The sequence below is a fragment of the Amia ocellicauda genome, chromosome 12, assembly GCF_036373705.1.
Source record: "Amia ocellicauda isolate fAmiCal2 chromosome 12, fAmiCal2.hap1, whole genome shotgun sequence".
Classification (NCBI taxonomy): Eukaryota; Metazoa; Chordata; class Actinopteri; order Amiiformes; family Amiidae; genus Amia; species Amia ocellicauda.
This window is the reverse complement of record NC_089861.1, coordinates 1975001-1998068: the sequence shown is the minus strand read 5'-3', so window position 1 is coordinate 1998068 and position 23068 is coordinate 1975001. Positions and strand designations below refer to the sequence as shown.

General features: G+C 46.3%; 1 protein-coding gene across 1 annotated transcript; it reads right to left on the bottom strand.

Moving 5' to 3' along the window:
* Positions 1-103: 103 nt before the first annotated feature.
* On the bottom strand, positions 104-21658 carry klhl2 (kelch-like family member 2). The gene is made up of 15 exons (XM_066718051.1): positions 21109-21658; positions 15472-15597; positions 14701-14807; positions 14462-14583; positions 9399-9561; positions 7667-7776; positions 6352-6468; positions 6092-6241; positions 4853-4970; positions 4384-4581; positions 4152-4253; positions 3824-3952; positions 3087-3227; positions 2446-2589; positions 104-1270 (listed from the first exon to the last, which is right to left on the bottom strand). The coding sequence occupies exons 1-15, from the start codon at positions 21174-21176 to the stop codon at positions 1242-1244; spliced, it is 1824 nt and encodes a 607-aa protein (XP_066574148.1). The 5' UTR covers positions 21177-21658; the 3' UTR covers positions 104-1241.
* Positions 21659-23068: the final 1410 nt, after the last annotated feature.

Genomic DNA, 23068 nt, shown 5'->3' with positions numbered 1-23068 from the left:
CAGATCCTCACCCCTCGCATCTGTGGTGCAGAAGCAGGTCCTTGACTGGCTTTAACAAACACAGCTGCCAGCAGGGCCAAGAAATGCAAGATCTGCCACTCAATCGAAATACAAGAAGCATATTTATTATTATTTAAAAAACAAGTTATGAAACATCAGTTCATAAGAGCATTGCACAACATTCCTGACACTTTTACAAGAAGAGAATAAGACCAGGTTCATTTATAAGAATATTAGTCCGGAAAGAAACAAAGGAAGAGAACAGAAAACAAATTTGGTCATTTCCAGAAGAGATCCAGATCAGTGAATTAGCACATCACATCCATTATTCACTCACATACAGCATAAAGTAGTAAAACCAGCAGTTAAAACCAAAGGACCAGTTTATGACATCATGCAGATTGATTTTTTGTTTGTTTGTTTTTTCAAATCCAGGCATCTAATGTATGTCTGCATCTTAATGCATGCCATCACATTCGCATTAGATAAAACAAAGGAATGCATCAAAACAGGGCCAGGATTTGAAAGAAAAGTAAATACACCGTAAACAAAATGCAAATATTTAGTTGCCTCTCCTTTTGTTGCCAATTTTGGCCTTTTAAGTATTTTTTAATGTGCTATTTCCCCCCTGATTCTCCTTCATAAGTGGCATACTGTTAGGCAAACTAAAATATCTACAAATGCAATTTTTTTAAATATATATACATTACAGTCAATATTGTACCGTGCCGTTATAATGATTCGTAATCGAGTCCAGAGATGTTGCAAGGAACAGCAACTGAAAAAGGCAAAGTGATGCTCATGTACGCAGAAATGCCCCTGCCCTCCAGCCATCTGCCCCCAGACCGTGAACTCTGCCCGACACTCGCCGCGCCGTCCGAGTTTGTAAAATGTCCCACGGCCTCGCTTCACAGACCGAGTCAGACGCCGTGTCGTCCCGTCTGTGTATCAAACCGTCTTCTCCTCGACGCTGTCCCGACTTCACGTGAGTCTCGTTTAAAATGCACCTGGACTTTGAGCGCCCTCTCCCTTCAGACGGCAAGAAGGTGCGTAAAAAGGTTTGACCCCCCAGTGGTGCTCTCGTTAAGTGCAAAATCCTCGTCTTCCCCGCTCCTCCGTAAGAGAGTAATGACAGTCTTCTGCCAAAAGGACCAAGCAGCTCCTCCAAGAAGCTTCAGCCCCCAAACTGGTTTAAGCAAAGCCCGACTTCAGGTTCAGAACAGCAGTAGATTCACAGCTAGTCATAAGGGCTTGTCAATCACTGTGACGCCTGGAAGGAAACGGAGACAGTTCAAAACTATGGGCTGGACATTAATGGGGACAATGCACACAACATGTACGACACACACAAGTACGTACACACACACACATATATATATGTACGCACGCACACACGTACACATACAGGTGACTGTTCACTCGTTTTGAGTTTGTTTTCCCTGATTGGTCATCACTGTGAAACCAAATAACTGTCAGGAAGAATCTACCCAAATTGTCACTCATTTCAAAAGTAAGAATTAAAAAATAACTAAACTGTCATGCAGTGAAGTGTCACTAGATGGCATTGTTTTCAAGACTAAATGTGCACAAGTGCAATGTGGAATTGTCCACTATAATGACACTATGGGAGGAACAGATCTAGATGAAGTAACACATGAGAAAGACCTAGGAGTCTATGTGGACTCCTCACTTTCTCCATCCAAACAATGTGGGGAAGCAATAAAAAAGGCAAACACAATGCTAGGGTATATTGTCAAAAGTGTAGAATTGAGAACAAGGGCAGTGATGTTCAGACTGTACAATGCACTAGTTAGAGCTCATCTGGATACTGTGGACAGTTCTGGGCTCCACACTTCAAGAAAGATATCGCTGCTCTAGAGGCAGTTCAGAGGAGAGCAACCAGACTTATTCCAGGTCTGAAGGGAAAGTCCTACTGAGAGACTGAGGAACTGAACCTTTTCACCCTGGAACAGAGGAGACTACGTGGGGACTTGATCCAAGTCTTCAACATCATGAAATAGACTGGATAGGATCCTTGGATCACTTCGCTATTAATGGACACCAAACGAGCACGATGGGGCAAATGGCCTCCTCTCGATTGTTAACTCTCTTATGTTCTTTTATACTAGACTAGAAAAAGCTAGATTATGCCAAGAGCGGTGATCAGAACAGTATTAAAACAGTAGAGAAAAACTCAGGACTAATTGTTGTCTCTGACCTCTCAGAAATGTTCTGCATTTGATTTAAAATGTGTACCAATAAATACAAAACACTAAAGTTACATCAGCCAGCACAGCGTGTTCAAAAAGGTAAAATGGTCATAAACAGGCCCTGTGTTCGGTCCCCATCATTGTAAGTCACACATAGCACAGGGCCCTGATGGAGGCCGAGCTGAACGAGGCCTGGCTGTGCCCTCCCCGTCTCGGGCGTCTCCCCCCGCCGTACCTGCGTAGCTCCGGCCCGTGCTCATACACGAGGGCAGCAGGGTCCACTTGTCCGTGCTGGGGTTGTAATACTCCACCGAGGCCAGGTTACAGGAGCCATCGTCCCCCCCCACCACGTACAGCACGTTGCTCACCGCACAGACACCTGGGGACAGAGAAGAGCCACCAGTGGCCCGCACAGGCCAAGCAGAGCGCTGGTGTCAGAAACATTAAGGTCCCTGCTGTTTTCCCCCCTAACTAAATAAATACCTATTTTGAATGATACACTTATCCCATGGTTTATCCAGCATTAAAATGTGCCATGCGTGCAAAATCACCAGCAATCGTGCAACAGTCAGCATTTTAAACAGTTTTAATTGGTTTATGTGTGTTCCATCATCCAGAGGGACCACAGTTCCTTTGTTCTGGTGTTTCTCTCCAGCGTATTTGCAAAATGATCAACAGAATACAATCCAATGACACTTGAGATAAAATTATATATATATATATATATATATATATATATATATATATATATATATATATATATATTTCTTTACACATACATACATACATACATACATACACACACACACATACACACACACACACACACACACACACAATACAGTTTACACAGGACTTCTGTTCCGGTTTCCCTACCGGCGTTTCTCCGGCACATGTTCATGTCTGCGACCTGCTTCCAGGTGTTGGTGGCCGGGTCGTACACCTCGCAGCTCTTCCTCACTAGGGGCCCGTCGTGACCCCCAACCGCGTACAGCAAGCCTTTGAGGACCCCGACACCTGCGAAGAGCCATCACAGACACGGGTCACACACACGCGTGCGCAGAGCCGTCGCAGACAGCGGGTCACACACACGCCTGCGCATGCACGTCTCTCACACATGGAACTGAGGTGCAATTTCGGTCATGCCACCGGTTCAGGACAGAAATCCACAGCCACTCCTTCCAAGTCCCCCAAAAATGTACTTGAGCCAGACTAGTTGTGTGCTGATGGCCTGTAGGGGGCAGCCAAGAGACGGGACTGGAAAACACAGGGTCTGCTCTTGAGGGGGCTGATTTATGGGGTGTTTTGCAGTGCAGGGATTTAACACCAGGATCTGAGGAACACTGTGTTTTGACAGCTGTCAGTTTGGAAACAGGACCCGCAAGTCCAAGAGGAACTAGTCAAAATCACAAGCCATGCTAATTCAGTGCTGTGTGCAGTTTCTAGATGGCACCTTGGCTTGAAAACAAACAAATAAAAGACCAGATAAGAATAGTCAGTCTGTCCTCAGCTTATTGCATCAACCAACTAAAACCTGGATGAGGAACCATACATGTATAAACCCAGTAACTTTTACTTTAACTTTTCACAAGATCCTTTCACAGAAGCCTGACCTGCCCCGCTCCTGCGTGTGCTCATCTCGGCCGTGTAGCTCCACTCGTTGGTGTTGGGGTTGTAGGCCTCCACGGTGCTCAGACACTGCCGGGACGCCCCGTCGTAGCCCCCCACCGCGTACAGCAGCCCTGCACGACAAAGGCACCCAGATCAGCTCAGGGCTGTCGGCGAACGGGCTCCGAAACAGCCGAGTTCAGCGTACCAGTGCAGCTGAGCCGATGCCCAGAGGAGTGTCCCCTTGCGCTAAACACTACGGTGCGGAGAAGAGCTTCAACATTTCAGTAAAGCACGCTCGGAGGCGGGGCTTGAAACGGGCCGGCCGCTCACCTGCCACCACGCCCACCCCCACACTGCTCCGCCGCGTGTTCATGGGGATGATGTGAAACCACTCGTTGCTCTTGGTGTTGTAGGCCTCTACGGTGGACAGACCTGCGGCACGAACAGCGGGAGGGTTTGATGAGAAAGAATAATAATTGTGCGTTTCCCACCCCTCCAGACATCATCCCACTCGAAACACAAGACAGCTGCCCCCGTGGGATGACAGAGAGAGGAGCCTCGCCTGTGCTTCCGTCGAAGCCCCCGACGGCGTACAGCAGGCCGTTCAGCACCGCGGCTCCCAGCGTGCTCCGCCGGTCCTGCATGCTGGCCACACACGTCCACTGGTCCTTCAGCGGGTCGTACGAGTCCACGGTGCGGACCCTCAGAGAGCCGTTGAACCCCCCCACCGCGTACACCAGCCCCCCCATGTACACGACTCCTGGGAAACACAAGAGCAGAGGGAGGTCAGGCCCCCAGCACCCCCCAGCGGGACGGACACAAACACAGACACACGCACACGGGCATTTGGGAAGACACCGAAGATCCAAAACCAGTAGAGGAAGGAAAAGCAAAGGCACCCAAAAAAGAAATAATGTTTATTTTCTTCCCCACTTAAGGAATGACAAGACAGGGGTTGATTGATGATTATTATAATAACAACAACAATAATAATAGTAGTAGTAATAATATTGGACTGACTGGTTAGGTACCTGCTCTGCATCTTCTTGAAGGCAACTCAGCGACTTGGTACCACCGCTCCTCTTTGAAGTCGTAGCACTCCACACTTCGGATGGCCTTGGGGGCCTGGCCTCCCACCACCACCATCACCTGGGAAAGGAAAATAACCAATTAAAACAGGCTCTTTATTAACCAGGAGGACTCTCGTCCACACTCAAGGCAACCACACCAACCAGTACGATTATAGATCTGTATCCGGGCAAAACACTGAATGTGTAAAAGGAGGAAGAGGAGAGAGTTAGGTTACGGTTTACTGTGGGCTGTTTTCAGAGTGACTGCAGTCTGAATAACCGAGCAAAACCCCGGTGCTGGACTTAACTCTTGGGATCACATCAGGAGCACAGGTTGGTCAGAGTTATGGTTATGCCCTTAGCATCTGATCGGTTTTAAGAGATCACAAGTTTAAATGAGAAAGATGCACCGGACATGATCTGCCACTAGGGCGTGCTAAGAAACAAGTCTTCGATGCAATTTTGATTAAAATACTGTGGTAACAGTAATAGTTGTGCCCCAGACTTCCCATGTCAGAGGAAGCTTCCTGTGTGTGGGTTTGTCAATACAATTCACACAAAGCCTCGACTGCTAAACTGAGCCAAATACGCCTCGTTTCCAGGAGACGTACAAACCCAACAGACCGGCTGTGGCTCTCCAGGGCTCCCCTCTGTGGCCACAGACTCTCTCAAGGGTCTCCTTTCTGTCAGTGCCCTCCCAGTCTGGAGAAGCTGATGATTTAAAGGGCGGCCGAACCACAATATTCCTACGGACCATGATGCTTTGCGAGCATTATGGGACGAATGTAAACGAGTATAAACAAGCGGCGGCCATCTTTTGTTTTAAAGTTACACAGTGTTGGGGGCACACTACAACAACATTACTCTCCCTCACTGCTCTACCACCGAAGGATGGGAAGATTAATAAAGAACTTCCTCCTTTAATTTTATCCAGCTTGTATTGACAGCCACGAACAACGAGCACTTTTAAATTCACTGCATCTAGAGATACTTTGAGCTGATGTAAGCTTAATCCACAGAGAAAAGAACAGGTTGGCAGAGCAAACCATGAATAAACTGAATACTTTGCTGGCTAGGAAACTCTAAGCCGGTAGCAAACACAGGAAGCATCACCCCTAATGCCAAACGGACGGATAGACTCGGCACAATAACACGTCTGCCGTCCCGTTCTCTCTCCTGTCACCAGGGCGGAGTGGTCACCTTGGGCAGGCTGATGGGGCTCCTCATCCTCGTCCGGATGGTCTTCATCATGGAGCGCTGGTCGGCCGGCAGCAGGTGGTACTTCATGGCCTCGATGAGGTAGTCCTTGCAGGCGCTGCTGTTCTTCACCAGAGACTCCTCCTCCACCCTCTGCAGGGACACAAGAGGGTCGCGTCAGCCTGAGTGACAGCCTGTGTGAGTGTGTGTGCGTGCGTGCGTGCGTGCGAGAGAGAGAGAGTGCCCAGCGGACGCACACAGACCTGCACCAGATACTCCCGGGACAGCAGGGGCAGCCGGACGTGCTCCATCAGGTGGGCCATGTGTTCCTGTCGGACATCCTTGTCGTGGTTGACCCAGGCGATCACCGCTTCAAACACCTGCCGCCACAAAGTGCGTCACCACATGCGAGAGAGCAGCCAATCACATAGCAGCCCTTCCGAGCACCCCCAACCCCCCTGTTTGGCCCGTGTACCGCATTGAGAAGACAAACTGAAGCTCTTCTCAATGGTCTCCAGCTTTAACTGCCAAAGAGGCGACACAACCAAACTACCTAAACCTGTGCTGGAGACGAACAGAGAAAAACCGAACGGCAGGCTTCAGGCGAGGAGCTCCTTAGCGCAGCTATTAAAGTGGTCTGTGAACACCGTCACAATCGAACCCTATCCCCTGTCAACTCACTCCCTCACTGCGATTCATCACTAAACAACTGGTGCCTTCTGCCCCCATAACAGCCTCCAACCCTCAGCTCGGCCTCGATCTGACAGGAAGTGTTGGGTGGTCAAAGACCCCTCATGATGCCATCGCCAAACGTGAGTCAATCGTTTATGCGGAAAAACAATCCAGAAACAAAGGCCTTTTGTTTTACGGCAAAAGCTACAATTATGTATGTGACACGTACATATACACACACACACACATACATACATACAAAACACGTTACTAATATTACTGTTACTAACTACTGACTGGACATCTGCACTAAAGCACAAAGCAATCGGCCATGTAGGATCAAGTTTTATATCTGTTTATTGAACAATGCAACCGAGTACGTCCTTTACTCTAGAGCGAATGAAAAGCGTGTTAGTGTGGAGCACGGGGCGGAAGTGGTGAAGGTCCTTCACAGTCTGTAGACTCGGCCCCGTCATCATGGGGTTGTAAACCCTCAGGGATTGTCATATTAATCCCCAAGGATCAGATCTTTAAATCTGGATAACAGTAATCCACATACAACATCTAATATTCTCACATCAATTTGATTTCTAACTGGATTGTTCTGTGGTCCCCTCCCCATGCTGCCGTTTAATAAAAGATAAAAGATATGTATTGTGCAAAACTTGATTGTACAAAAACAATCCACATATATGTAATCAAGTTCAGAAAATCCTGGCTTCTAAATCCTAATCATGTCTTTCCCGATTACAAGTTTTAAAAATACGACACCGGGAGGGAACAACCAAGGAGAAGAACCTCGCCATTTTGTCCGGTGATAAACGGTCTCCGGCCCCAATCCCAGTGGAGCCCTGGTCTCCAGTGGACCGACACACACATCCGCAAGGGAGGGCAGGGCTTCCTTACCTTCTCCTCGGAGGGGATGGTCAGCTTGTCGCTGGCGATCAGGCTGCACACCTGCTCGATGCCCAGGTTCAGGAACTCCTCGCTGTGCACCACCTCGGAGAAGTGCTGCTCTGTAACACGGACACGCGGGAGACGCCCGTCAGCCAGCTGTTCCCACATCTGGGGCTTCAGACGCATAGTTTATCATCAGGCATGTATCAGACACATACAAGGTTTATACACACACGCGTACACGCACATGCTCCAGGGATAAGTGCCATCGCTTTAGACCACATCACAAGGAGAAAACTAGCTTGATCTCTGGCTTTGTCTCAGTGCTTCACAGACACACTGATATTTTCTCAGCGGAGATCTTGAGAAAGTGGAATAATAAAGAAGTATGAAGGAAATCGACCTCCCCCCACCGTTGTTCAGTATTTGATTACAACTTCATCTGTCAAGTCAGGAAGCTGATCTACACTTGTGCCACTGTGTTTATAAACGTGTAATGCATTATTTCTTTCCATTTCCATCCATTCCATTTCTTTCTATCTACCAGCCACAACAACCCCCAGCAACTGTTTCCACCCAACTGGATTTCAGATAGATTAAAAAAAATAATTAAAAAGCCATGTCACTTTCATAGAAAAATTTATGGTGCCAGGACCCTCCTCTCTCTCGCTCTCTCTCTCTCTCCTCACAAGAATAGCGAAACTGTCACCCTTCTGACAAGTGAAGAAAAAAAGCTGTCAGCAGACGTAGTATTTTCTAAACGGCTCCGTGCGGCGGGTTAGCTGGTTGCTAGGGAAACCTGTAGACAGACACTGCTTGGTAACCGCATCCGACTATTATAGCGGCAGGAGAGAGGAGAGGAGAGGAGGAATGTACCGAGCGATGCGAGTCTAGAACGTTCCTTGATAGATGTACAGAAACCTGCGGATGGGCGTTTACTAAAAGCATTTACATGCACAACTGCAGCTCCGAGGCCGATGCACCAAAGTAAAGATGACCCTAACGGACTTGTATTGGAGGAGGGGTTGTTTTGCTGGGTTTTAGTTTTTATCATAACATAAAAACAGGTTATTCCCCGCTGAACAAACCTCTCGAATATAAAAACGAATTGCTTAAAACAATATACAGTTAGTCCATAGATATCTGGACAGTCACACAGTTGTCAATTTGGCTCTGTACGCCACCACAATGGATTTGAAAGGAAACAAACAATCAAGATGTGCTTTAAGTGTAGACTTTCATCTTTAATTTGAGGGTAGTTACATCCAAATTGGGTGAACGGTGTAGGAATTGCACTGGTCCCCCCAATTTTAGGGGCTCAAAAGTATTAGGACAAACTAACATAATCATGAATTAAATTTTGAGTTTCAATGACTGCCTGAAGTCTGAACCCATAGACATCAGCAGATGCTGGGTTTCTTCCCTGGTGATGCTGTGCCAGGCCTGCACTGCAGTGTCTTTAGTTCCTGCTTGTTCTTGGGGTGTTTGCCTTCAGTACATCTCTTTACACTGCATTGCTTTCCTTATGAGAATGAAGTTCAATCTGAGGAGGAAATGAACCCTGTTTCTCAACATTAATCTGTAAAAGGCTTTGTACAGAGAATAGAAGACAATTGTATCTTATCAGTGATTGTACTATTAGAGAATACAGGTTTGAAAACGTAATACGCACATGCACACACGTACTTGCACTCGCACACGCACACACGCACACGCACAGTGCCCCAGCAGCGGTGCTTGCCTGCGAATGTGTTGGCCTGGGTGAGCAGTTCGGTGCATGCGTGCACATCGGCGAAGGCCCGGATGCCCAGGCAGTTGGTGGGGTGCAGCTGGGAGCCCAGGAACTCGCAGCAGGCCTTCTTCACATCCTGCAGCTGCAGCAGGCCGGCGGCCGGGAGCAGGACCTGCGAGAGCCAATCACAAGTGCCGTCACCGATACCGCGCCCGACTGTCACCAATACCAATAGCGATACTCCATGTTACACTCACAGCGATACTGCTAGTCTCTGCTAGTGCTACTGTGACAAAGACTTTCTATATGGTTATTACTTCAAAAATATTACTTGAGGATGATGATAATAAAAGTAACGAATCAAAGTTCTTAAGGCATTGTCACTGTAACAAGCTCAATGAATACAATTATTCCAGTTCAAGGAAACCAATACAAAATTAATTTCCGTTGTTTTTGCTGTGGAGCACCAATGACCTTTCCCCGGCGACGCCTTCATTAGCTGTAAATTGGCTCGACGCGAGATGAGAAAGTCAGGCACCTATATTTCATAGAGAGAGAGAGTCTCCGTGTCTTTCAATAGTTTGTGTCTGAGTCACGATTGTGTGCAGAATGACAATAAGGCTGGCTTTTCTACAGCGACGAATAACAAGGCATTAACTCAATTTTATGCTGGGAGTCGAGGATCCTATGAGCACCTTGATGCGCCGCATGTAAAACAGCATTAATAAACGTATTCTTCACAATAAAGCAATCCCCTTTTCCTGCACAATCCATACTATCTGCTCTGCATGGAGAATATTTCTAAGAGGAACGTATTGTAGATTCAGGATTACCATTAAAACAGTGAGATCTGGACCAATTACAACTATAATTCCAGCTACACTCATAATAACAGAAGAGAGATGGAAAAAAAACGAACAAACTTCATCCAGGTATATGACACACAAACTCTGAAAGCATGAACCTTGTGGATTTAATGAAGATTAAATGATTACATTGATTCTAGAGCTTTTATCAGAATGTGTTTGTCGTTTCCAATGTGTATGGATATACCTGTGCAGGGATTGTGAAGATGAATACCTAGTTTAGTGTCTTGATCAAACAACAGAGACCTTTAGTTCGTATCCTTGCAGATTTCAGGGAGAGAAATGGCCGTTACTAGCCGGAGAGAGAACAGCAATCTTGTATTGTTAATCTGAATGGTCAGACTTGTGATTTGGATTGAACCGAGTAAAAGAAAACAGATTTTCTGTCTCTCTTTTTTTTTTTTTCCCTTCTTTCGAATACATCCCCTCACACTTGGACACCTCTCTTTGTCTGGAGCGCCTTACCGCCCACACACTCTCACAGGCACACTGACACGCCGGAGATATTGTTACACGAACGCAATTGTCTTTAGCAACAGCTGCAGGGGAAAGAAAAATGGGAGACACAGAGAGAGAGACGGAGAGAGGAAAAAAAACGAAAACAAAACACAACACAACAAGAGATGTAGACTGGGCTGGAAACACATGTCTTGAAACCGGGGTCACATGCATGTTCCCAGTGAGGATACCATAGCAGCCGAGCTTTGGGAAGCCGGATGTTTTATTATCTGCATTTTATTGCAGAGCCACTTACAGAAGCAATCGTTTTTTCAGTCCCCAGTCCATCCCGTCGGTCTCACATACAGGCAGGAGGACTTGTAGCTCTGTGGCCCACGCATCCTCAACAATCGCCGACACGTGCGCTGGTGTACCCTGAGGCTGGGAGGAGTATTGCAAAGGCTACAAGCAGGAAGACGATTGTGTCTCTTTCATCAGACCTGTCTCCCCCTTGTTCCCATTTCTAAATGTATTGTTTGTGCCCATTGCTTTCCTTTGTGTGTGTGTGTGCGCGTTTACTGTTCTTAATCGTTCTTTTTCTCAAGGCAATTCCCACAAGACCAGAGACGAGAGCAGCTGCTGCCAGTTCACCCGTCCAACACAGATCCCCCCACCCGCCCCCCGCTGCAGAATAAATCCTCAACCGCACATTAAAACATATATAAATATACTGTAATCCATTCCGTCTCCACCTCAACACAAACAAACTCTCTCCTCGATTCAAGCAATTTTCATTTTAACAAACAGCCTGAATGTCAGTCTCGGTCATAGAGAGACATATGCGCCGGGGTTTATTTTTACCGGTAAAGTAAACACTCCGAGTCAGATTTCTTAAAAATAGTTCCCCTGTGGGTGACGGCTGAGGCGTTCTGGTGAATGTAATTCTATTTTAATCACGACTTCAGTGCCTTGTCGAGTATATCTTTTAAGGTGGGATTGGGATTGGCTGCCACTTATTCAGACGAAGTCCTCAGCGTTATCCGAGTGAGGCTTTTCGGTCGTTCCCGAGAATGAATTAACAAGAGACACTGCGGCACCGTTTTCTCAAAGCAACCCAGCAGGCAGGAGATCTTTCCAAATCCACCTTTTGCAAAGCCGTGACTGAGCTTTCAAATGTTCCTAGTTGTTCCTTAAGATTGCCAAAGAGGAAGCTACTGAGAGGAAACAAAAACCTTAATGTCCCAGAGGTTCAAAACAACAAGAGCTCCAGGTATTGAGAGAGTTATGCAGGTCCTATTCCAGCAGCCAGCAATGTGGTGTGTATTAAACTGCTGTGGCAGACAACACGGCCTGCGAAACATAACAAGATCAGAACCGATTCTCATGTGCAGACCGCATTACCAAAGCCTCCTTCGCCAACAAAGCCCTGGTTGAACCGAAGAATCGTCACCCGACACCCAGACCACCTGTGTCGGTTTCGACTCGGATTAGAGTCTGCGGTGGAAATCAATGAATTAACCTTTGCCTACGTACATCCCACTGAAGTCTCGTACAAACCCTGATCCATCTGCCACACAAATGCACCGAAGGAAGTGGGCGGCCTTCTGGTGAAGCGCAGAGGCTGCGGTTTCCACTGCAGCGAGCGAACCGTGTGCCATGGAGCCAAGGAATCTCTGCACACATGTATTTAAGTTCTTCATACTTACATGTTATTCACTGTAAAGACATGTTTTATACATGTTAACCCTGTTGTGTTGTGCATAGGCAGAGCATTGCGACATTAAAACCACACATTGTGCCTGCGATGAAAACATGGGCTACGTGACTTGCAGTAATATTGTGTTCTGTCCTGAATCGCCAGCTACAAAAGCACAGTGTGTAAATACTGTGCATCGGGCTACATTTAACAGTAATTAAGTCGTCTAGAAAAACAGACATTACACCTGCAGACAGGCAATTAGACCAAAGACAGTGATTTGCTCAGGTATTAAGTGCAACTAGATCACTTCACCTTGACGAACGCATGACGTTTCAGCACGAGGGTCCGGTGATCTTCTCTAGACTGTAGCTCCCTGCTCTAGACCTTATAGATTATATTAGTGAAATGTGTGTATATTGTGTAAACTGTATATCACCCTGGGTATAAAGTATAATTAACTTTGATCACAAGACAATATATCTACATATGTATATATACATATACATACATACATACATACACACACACACACATAAATACATGTGTGTACATGTATATAAATGTAGATAGAAAAAGTATAGTATATTTCTGTTCTAAATGCTAACAATGATGATTAATTAGGCTCTTTGGACTCAGACTGGGTTTAATGTTTGTCATTTCAATTTATAAAGCGATGTGGGTTGTCATGGAAACAGAGAAGACAAAGCAATCTAAGGCAGCGAAAAAAAATAAAATAAATAATAATAATGGCGTCTGGAGAGGCAGCTGGGAGTGCAAGTAACGGTCCTGCTCGCACTCAGCCCTGGCTGTGAGTTCTGGGTTCACCGTGCTCAATGATTGTTTTACAGGTATTGGCACATCTGTGACAAGCAAAACAAAATGCACACGATAAGCATCACAAAGCATCCCATATGCAGAGACAGGTCAGCAGAGGACAGATTTGAAGACATTTTCAATGTTAAGTACAATGGACTGTAATTAATATAGAACTGATCGATTATGCCAAAGACAAATCAGGCCATTGTAATCAAACCCAGGTCGAGCCAGTGGGTCGGTGGAGAGGGAAACTGCAGAAGACAGCTCCTTATCTGCAAAGACCCCAGTGTATTCCAGGGACGTTTACAAACCACCCGATTACATGTACAGTTAAAGAAAACACCCAGGAGAGACAAACCCCTATAGTGCGCCTGAGCAAACAACCGCCACACATCCAGGGGAAAGCCACACTAAGGGGGTTTTAAGGACACAGGCCACGCAGATATCATTACTTGTGGATGATCATGTAAGCATTGAAGTCATCCGGGCCGCTACATAGCACAGGTTTATACGCGTTTACTATGGCTTTAAATTCCTGAAGTTTTGCGAGCCCAATTTCCCGATGAGCGCTAATCCCCTGTACAGCACACCTAATTACAACATGATACACACAGCCTGGCCCTCTAAAGAGGATTTAAAAGCCAATCTGAAAACAGCATTACTGTAATCTAGCAGACAGGCATCGCTCGAGCTGGCGATCCAAGTTGCGAAGCTGGCGTTGACTACCGCACGGCAGCGGAGCGACAGGAAATGCGACTGGGAACCCAAGAACACAGTGTCGATTACCGGGCTGTCAGGGAGGTGAAAAGGGCTGGACTGCCACGAGAAACAAATAACGCAGAGAAAAGAAACCGAACAAATGAGTGTAATCACTGCCAGAGCAATTAATAATTCAATTAATGATTAATTATGTGCAATTAAGTTGCAAGGGGCACACACTGGGACAATCAGTTGAATAACAGCTGAAGAAACGGAGAGCTGAAATAAATCACCACGAGGAAACCGGGCAATGAAGCACCGAGCAAACGGGAGAACAATTATACTTGTGTGACTAAATAGTCATCAGGAAAACTGTCCCGTGGCTGCAGTGAAAGCTGGCTAAGCTGGAGATGCTAATTATCCACCCAAGCCACGTTGTTTGAGGAAGTAGGTGAACCTTCAGTCTTCCCAACATATTCAAACCACTTGGGGAGCTGCTGCAGAAACAGCCTGGGGTGTAAAAGCCGGCGAGAGGCGGGCCGAGCGGACAGTACCTGCACGTTGTCTTCGGTGACCTGGATCTCCGCGGTGTACACGTAGTCGATGAGCATGCCCAACGTCCAGCCGTCCATCTCCTTGATGCGCACGCGCTTGGCTCGACTCTCACTCATCTCCCCTGCAGAACAAGACCATGAGGATCACTGAGCACCAACGGGGGCATCTTAAATCCTTGTAGGAATTACAACTCTCTCTGGAAAAGAAGTTCCCATGTACAAACACATGGGACACACACCTGTAAACATGGCGTGGAAGTAGGGGCTGCAAGCTGCCAGGACCACTCTGTGTGCGGCGATCTCCACATCCTCCGCGACAATCGTCACGTCGCACAAAAGATTTTGGCTGAAGAGAAAGAGAAACGAAAGGAAGTTCAACTCAGATGCGCTTGTCTAAAGTAAAGCGTCCCTGAACAGCGCCGAAGCAGGCAGTACACAGGGGCAGTGTCCGCTGTTTACACTAAGTCAGTAGGTTGTGTAAACGGTGTTTCTGAGTGGGCAGTTTGGGCGAGATGTCTGCAGAGCGAAGCTGTCTGTGGCTGCACAAACTGCGCACAATGACATCTTTTACACAATAAGAGACACTGGTCACACAACCTGTTAAATTAATACAAATCACACAAGTAAGGATTAGACACAGAAATATCTTTACAGTGGAAAATTATTAATAGCAGTATTGTCTAATTTAACTATTGCCAATTTGTGTTTCCATACCAGTTAAATGTAAAAAAACAAATCAAAACATGTAAAAAAGTGCACATTTATACGCAGGATCACAATGTTAGAAATGCTGCTCTGTGATTGGCTGGTTTCGCAAATGCAATCTATAGTGCAGGAAGTAGGAACTAGGTAAAAGTACTCCCAAGAGCTTACTGTACCTAAACCCTGGTTTGATCACAAATGCAGAAAAACATCTTGTCTATGTCAACAATAATCACCTTGTTCTGACACAGTTCTTTGCTTTAGTCACACACTGCCCTGCTGTGAGGACATGCCCGGGTTTACTGTACCTGCGTAGTTCATTCATGACTTTGAAGGCTTTCTTCATATGACGGGGGTTCACGGTGACTGGACACTGCTTCTCAGATACATCGTCTTTCAGATCATGGGGTTTATGTTGGCACAGCTTAGTGCATCTGCAAAACAAACAAAATACGGTCAATGTAACTCAATAGTGACAATCAGGATTGATCGGAAACCAAGAGGTGAAAGGAGCAATAGCAGGAACGGGAAACGTCTCGATCTACAGAACTATGTTCTGATGTGGCAAGAGAAGCATTAAACACTGTAAAAACAACAATCAGTATTGCACACATCACCTCTCCTTTATAGTTGTGTTGACTTTGCTGACAAATGTGTTTAGAACAGCAACACTCTTTAGCTCAAAGTTATTTTACACAACTAGCCACTGTTGGCCCTAAAGAGAAATAGCCAAGCAGCAATGGGTTAAATACATTAACAAACCAAAAAATAAATAAAACCCAGTAACATAAAAGCAGAGCTCAGGAGGAGATAATGAGGTTATATTTATAAGGAATTAATGTTGTTGTTGCTTTCTTTAAGGGGTCCATTTCCATTATGCTTTCTCCAAGAGCTACGGTCCAGCTGACCAAGAAGATCAATGTTCAGTGGAAAGTGCCTTCATTTCCAGGTTTCTTCATCTGGACACTCAATCTCAGCCAATGCTGGAAGGGCTCCACAGGCCTCCGCAATTATCCCTTCGAGAGCAATTAAGATTCCACTTCTTTCGCTGAAGGAGGCGCCATGCAATGACACGACTCAATCGCACCCTCCTCGAAAACAGAGCGGCCGCTCTCGGAGAGACACGGAGCAATCAGAGTCATTACGACACCTCAGCGCTTCAGCTGTGCCCATCAGAGGAGGACCTTTATATCTCAACGCGAAAGAGATCGAGAAAATCTCCACACAGAATGTCTTGTTTGAAACTCAATCCTGGGAAACTCTTTTACTAACACCCGCAGCACCTTGATATTCTATGATTAACAGTCGACTGTATTCTGGTCTCAGCGATACGGGGTCAGCGTGAGTGAACTGTGCACCGCGTCTCTGTGCGCCTCGAGCGAGAGAGGACATGAGTTTGTACAGCAGGAGGGGGACTGTGGAGTGTAAGATTCATTTTTTTTTTTTTTTGCAGTGCTTCTGTTCTCACACGCTGGCCAGCATTTAACACAAAGACAGAATGCATTATGCAACACAAATTACGAATTGCATTTTAAAAGGACAAGGTCTGCCAACTGTGGGCTGGTGACAAGACGAGTTCAGGAAAGGGTCCGAGATCAGAAATACTTCACAAAACTATCCTGTATGGCAGGGTGGTGAGACGGAAGCCATTATTAAACATAAGCATCTCAAAGCACCCGAGTTATCCTGAACAAATCATGAGACCAATCTGGAACTTTTGGACTAAATGCCAAGTGTTACGATGGGCGCAGACCCAACACATACATCTCCCAGTCAACACCTACAATCCAGCCTGGTGCTGCAGCATCGTGCTGTGGCGAAGCTTCTCCTCAGCAGGGATTGGAAAGCTTGTTGGGATTGAAGAAAAAATGGATGCAGCAAAGTACAGGCAAATACTAGGGGAACACCTGGGATGAAACTCATCAGCAGGACAATGATCCAAAGCACAAGGCCAAAGCTACACTGGAGCGGCTGTAGAATAAGAAAGTGAACGTCCTTGAGTGGCCCAGTTAAAGTCCTGACCTGAATCCTATTAAGAATCTGTGGAAAGACTTGAAAACTGCTGTCCTTAGTGATCCCCAAGCAACCTGAGTGCACTTGAGCAAATCTGACCAAAAGAATAAGCAAACATTGCACCAAGCCAAACCTGGTAGAGACTCACCCCAAAAGATTTGCAACTGTAATTGCTACCAAAATGCTTCCACCAAATATTGAGCTGACGGGTCTGAATACTCATACACTCAACTTATTTCATCTTTATTTTTATCTTTTATATGTTTATCTATTCAGTTTGTGATTATATTTTCTAGTCTTAATTCCTGTTCTAGCCCTGGCCTAAACCCTCCAGAGAAACCGAAGCACCACCCGCTCTCATCCACTGCCGCATGAAAACGGGTCAACCCGAGCTCGGAGTCAGCTCCTCTCACACCGGCCGCCGCACAGCGGTCCGTCTCACTACAACGTCCCAAACATCGGGGCCGGTGACCGGAAAAGCTCAGCCAACCAAGAAGATATCTTTTGGAGGAGAAGGTCTTACAGATCGGACAACGAGTCATGGGGGGAACGGCACGTAGTATTTCAGGGCTTTAATCCGTTTGTTTTACAGTGTTTCACCATGCAACTCTCGGGGGGGAGGGTTTTTTTTGTGAGCGAAGCCTCAGTCTGGAAACGGTCGGCTCAGCCACGTCACTACCGGCAGATCGAGCTAAACACCCTAGACAAGGAGCTGCTTCCCCCTCAGGAGGAGAAATTCAGAGCTTATTGACCCACTTCATTATGTGACTGATCACCAGGAAGCGCGTGTGATAACACAGAGACGCTGGACTCGAAGAGTAGTAACGTGTAGTAATGCCTTTGCTTCTCACTGCTTCTCCACATCTTTCCACAGGAAGAGGCTACCTTGCCTGGACTACAAAGACAACTTAGCCACCAGAATGAGTATTACACAGGGAAACGCACTTTTCATGTTTTAGTGACTTTGCAGAAGGACCAGTTCAGTCGTCTGTCTTCAGCCAAATCATTGCAGCTTGTTTGTCTTGCTGTTGTCTTACTGTTCCCGCTCTCCTTGTTTACAAGCCCAAAGTCCCGGAGCCTCTTTCAAATTCCCAAGGAGGAAATTCTACAAACCCACCAAACATACGAAAGCAAACACTGCCTGTTCTAGCAGAACGGGGGAACAGAAATTAACTGTGTTCAACTTACAGAGGCCTCTGGACCCTGAGGGGAAGTGAAACAGCCCTAATGTATCTTATAAGGATGATCAGTGTGGTCTTGGAGGGCTGCGGTCCAGTCCACCAGTCCAGAGGCTTCCCTGTAAGTGCAGCCCCTTCAGAACAGGGGAATGCTGTTCAAACGGTGCAGATAAGACCATAAGCATGGTCCACTAGGTCCCAGGCGCTCATGGTCGAACTGACCAAGAGTTGAGCAGCCCTGGTCTACAGAAATAGGCCCGATTACTCGATTTATTCACTGCTTGATCGGAGCAACCTCCCCTCTCTCTCAGTGTATGCACACAAATAAAATATTGCCACAGCCGACATGCCTAACCGGTTAGTTAACTTTCCCCAAACTTTTATATTCTAAAAGTTTCACATCTGCTTCAATATTTAACTTGAAGTGAAACTGGGAGTTTAGGCTTTTCACTACCTCACACTACCTCTCAGCAGCAAAGGAGACTGTGCTCACCTACAGGAAACACCTGAAGAAACACATTGAAACCGAGACGGAGAGCACTTTATGTGCGACACTGGCTCCACCTGGCCTAAAAGACCATTTCTCTCCCTGCATAGTCTCTCCACAGTCAAACGGACCCGCAGTTCAGCCCAGTAACCGGGGACACTAAAGCAGTTCAGCAAAGAAGAGCTGCTCGCTAGACCCTTCACGGCACCACAGAGTGACCAGACAGAGGCCCCGCGGCCGCACAGCTCCCCTATTGTAATTAAGTATTTTCCCAGTGTTCAGCTGCCAAGTCACAGATCTTGACGGGTCTATGGGACAATCGTGATCAATTGGCCTCACAGAAAGCCCTTGAACAACGGAGTACTGTGCCGCCACAGTCAAGGGCATTCACACGCTTCGTTTGAAACTATGTTATTCTGCATCTCGTAGATGGCACTGACTGAAACACACGTATCTATCAATGATCTCGTCAAAGTTTGTGTGCACACTGACCCGGCCCAGAGAGAAAAGGGGGACGATTCCTATTGATTTAAAACACTAAGACACTTTGGACTGCAACTTGCAATGATCATGTGCAAAATAAAAAACAAAAGAAGCACAAAAACAAACAAACAAACACATTAACAGAAGCTGAGAGAGGGGCGACTGACAGAATTAAAAATAAAATGTAAACGAAGGCGGTCATGCTCAGGAAGTATTACAAAAAGAAAGGCAAACAAACAAATAGAAAAACTGAACTCTACAGAAACGCCACAATTAATCCAGGGCTACTGGTGCTCTGTCAACAGATTAATCTGGGCGGTCAGTCATGCGTGCCAAATTTGAGGGATTTGTCTCGTGTTAAGAGTGCTGATTAAAACCAAACATACGGTACGCATTCATCCTCTAAGCCTTGGCTATGCGCTGGCGGCTGAGGGTCTGCCTGGGGGGACAAACCTTCCACCACACACTGGCAGCGACAGTCAGAGCTGGGATTGGTTCTCCAGAGACGCACGGTGGCCTGGGTTGGCACAGTGCACACCATGACAAGGCTTCCACAAGTCACGCCACTATGTGCATTAGCAGCTTCACCACAGTCAAGCTAAATGCACTTCCGACAATGAGTGTCTCTCTTTAAATCAGAAGATTGGCAATGAGTTTAAATGATAAAGTTATGGAGAGACAATAATCAAAATCAATAGTTATAAATAATAACAGACCAAAACATGCAAACCTTCATGTTTCATACCAAACCATCCAGGTTTCTTTGTAGCTGTGAGAGCCAAATTTATGTTTTGATTATTTTTTGTGTTTCATCCTGCATGCAAAACTCCTGACAACAGCTAGTGGCTGTCACTAAAAAAAAATGATAGAAATTTGAGAATAATAAATAAACTTGCTTATTCTCTTATGTACACTGCAAGAACCCACACAATAAGTCAACAAATAGTCTGGCACCGAATTCCTCCATTAGGATCTCGAATATGAAGCTGATCTTTGAAGACTAAGATCACCTGAAGGAACCTTCTCATGGCTTTGCTGAATCAATGTCTGTTCCTACTGAGACACCAGGGTGAATGAAAGTTCCTACAACTAGTGAATAGTCATTCCAACCAATTTTAAAAACGGACACATTTCTCATCTCAATCCATGTCATTTCTAATATCAGTTGAGAGTTTGAGAGGCTTGGGCAGAGCAGATTGGACCTCGGAGAGTCAGAGAGTGAAGAACATCACATGACTACCTGGTCAACTTCTTGAAACCTCATGCAGCCACAGTAAGCCCTCAGAGAAAGCCACGATGGCTGTTTATTTCTCTAAATGGACGATCAGCACGTTTATGAACTCTCACCACGGAACAAAGCAAACCCACAGACACAGACTCGGCCAGACCCAGCTAAGATGAAACACAGCTGAAGACACCTGGACGCATCCCAGTGAGGGTGCGCTTCACAAGAACAAAGTTATAAAACAAACACGCACACCAACCCTATAGCATGACATGGCTCTTCCACCCATCTGAAGACCAACTCAAAACAGAGACGACAACCTTCCCGTCTCCGCAGGACCCGCACAGTGGTGGATGGACCTCCAGCAGATGCCCCGACACAGACGTGATGAAGCCCATGTGAGCTGCAGGCCCCTGGCGAGTAACTTTTATACCCGTGGTGCCATTCATTCACCCCGCCGCCCAAACACAGCTCCACTGCCAGACTAGACATGCACCACCACGCCATATGGATCATGCATGCATGTATGTATGTATGCATGTATGTGCTGCACGCTTACATGGGATGTATCTCCATGGTGTTGTCTCTCTTCAGAAGGTGGGACCTGGACACGCCGCACGGCACCATGCCATCTCACAACTGCTCTGTGCATCCAATGCAAACACAGCCATTAACAGCAGCACCAAATACAGACGGGATGACCGACTCCCGAGGAGCTGTTATGGTTCAATCCGGCGCCGGTGCGGAGCGACCCGGTCCATGCTGGCCCGCCGCCTCCTGGTCCTCACCCTCCCGCCGGGGGTCCCTCAGTCTGCGGGGCGAGAACTGGAAGAAGTGCTCGGCAAATGTCTCTCTGTCTCTCTATCTCATGATTTCCTCCTCCTGTTCGCCCGAGCACTGCAGCAACCGGGGGGATCCGACTGCAGGGGGAAGGAGGGAGGACAATCCAGCAGCCCGGAGACGGACAGATGTGGCCAGACGAGCCGGGCAGCGACGGTCCAATTCCCCCGTGAGCAGCTGGAGATGCAGCGGATCCGCCAACTACCTGTTATTGCCTTCAGCGAGCAGCGCGGAGACGAGGATGCGATCCGGGCCAAGACGGCGGCCTGGCGGGGCGGCAGTGGAAGCAGTGGCGCCCCCTGCGGTGGAAGACCAGGCCGCCCGCCGCCTGCAGCCCAGCTTCACAGCCCATTATTCACCTTTTCATAAGTACAGACATACTACTACAAATATAGACTAATCATTATTATTGATATAGTATGCATTTATGTATGTATGTATGTATGTATGTATGTATTGGCAGGGCGACCTCACACGCAAGCATTACAGAGATGCACTAATGCAAATCCATGCAACATTACATTGAAGCATTATTATCATCATTATATTAATACTTTTGCAGTAACAATCCAATAACTTGTTACAAACATTTGCAGGAATATTCCATTTATAATAATGATAATGAACTACATTCACAGTCTGGCCGCGTTATTGCAGCGCAGATTCCCGACGTTTGCGCAGAGCTGCAGAATCCCAGCGATTCCATTGGTGGAGCTACGCAGACCTGCGCAGAACTGTGGACATCTGCGCTACAGCAACGCGACCCGTGTGTTTAGGAAAAGCTTTGAATTGACTGTGTATGTGTGAGTGTGTGTGGGTGGGTGGGTAAAGTATTTTAAATCCAGCTGTGTGAAACCTGGATTTATTTTAGCACTTTAGTCTAAACCAGGGGTTCCTAATGTCTGGTGATGGAGGGCCAATTTCTGGAGGTTGCATGGGATGGGGGGCCAAACTAAACATTAGCCACAGATGAAAACGATCATACCTTTTTATCTCCTAAACAATTTCTGTAAGGGAATATTTAAGAACTTTAATTGTTGTTTTATTATTTCCTGCAAATTACATTTGCAATTTGTAATAGAAAATGATCAGAAAGTGTAAAAATATAGTAAAAATCAGAAAAGAGGTGGTTGAAGGTTGTTTGTGGGGGGCTGCACCAAACATCCTAGAGGGCCGCATTTGACCCGTGTTTTAAACCGTCTAAATCCTAACTCTCAGCCTATATATACCAAACCATTGACAACTATACCTAACAATGGCCTTAACCAGAACCACTCAGTCCCCCATGGCTGAAGCTAAAACTGTGACCCAGATGTCACTGTGATGTGTGTGTAGGAGCTGCCTGCATAGCCTGACACTAAACTCAGGAATGATAACCGGCCCCTCAACTTAAAAACCTTTTATTTTAAATCACAAATGCATTTATTTTAAAATATAATTACATAACGGTTACATACAGCACCTCTGTTCATTCCCTATAGTCCTGTTCATTCTTTTCACATTCTGGAACTGCAGGGTGATTTCAGACGAAACTGTAATTTACATTCACTACTACTTATATTAATCTACACACTATCCCAGTTATTATTATTATTAATTATTATTATTATTATTATTATTATTATTATTATTATTATTATTATTATTTTCAGACAATCAGTAATTCCTCCCACAGCTTG

Coding starts and splice junctions, on each gene's coding strand:
- klhl2 (XM_066718051.1), bottom strand. CDS start 21,176: ATGGTGCCGTGCGGCGTGTCCAGGTCCCACCTTCTGAAGAGAGACAAC. Junction 14,584..14,700: donor CTTCCACGCCATGTTTACAG/GTGTGTGTCCCA, acceptor CTTGTTCTGCAG/GGGAGATGAGTGAGAGTCGA. Junction 6,469..7,666: donor CCATCCCCTCCGAGGAGAAG/GTAAGGAAGCCC, acceptor TTGTGGCGGCAG/GTGTTTGAAGCGGTGATCGC.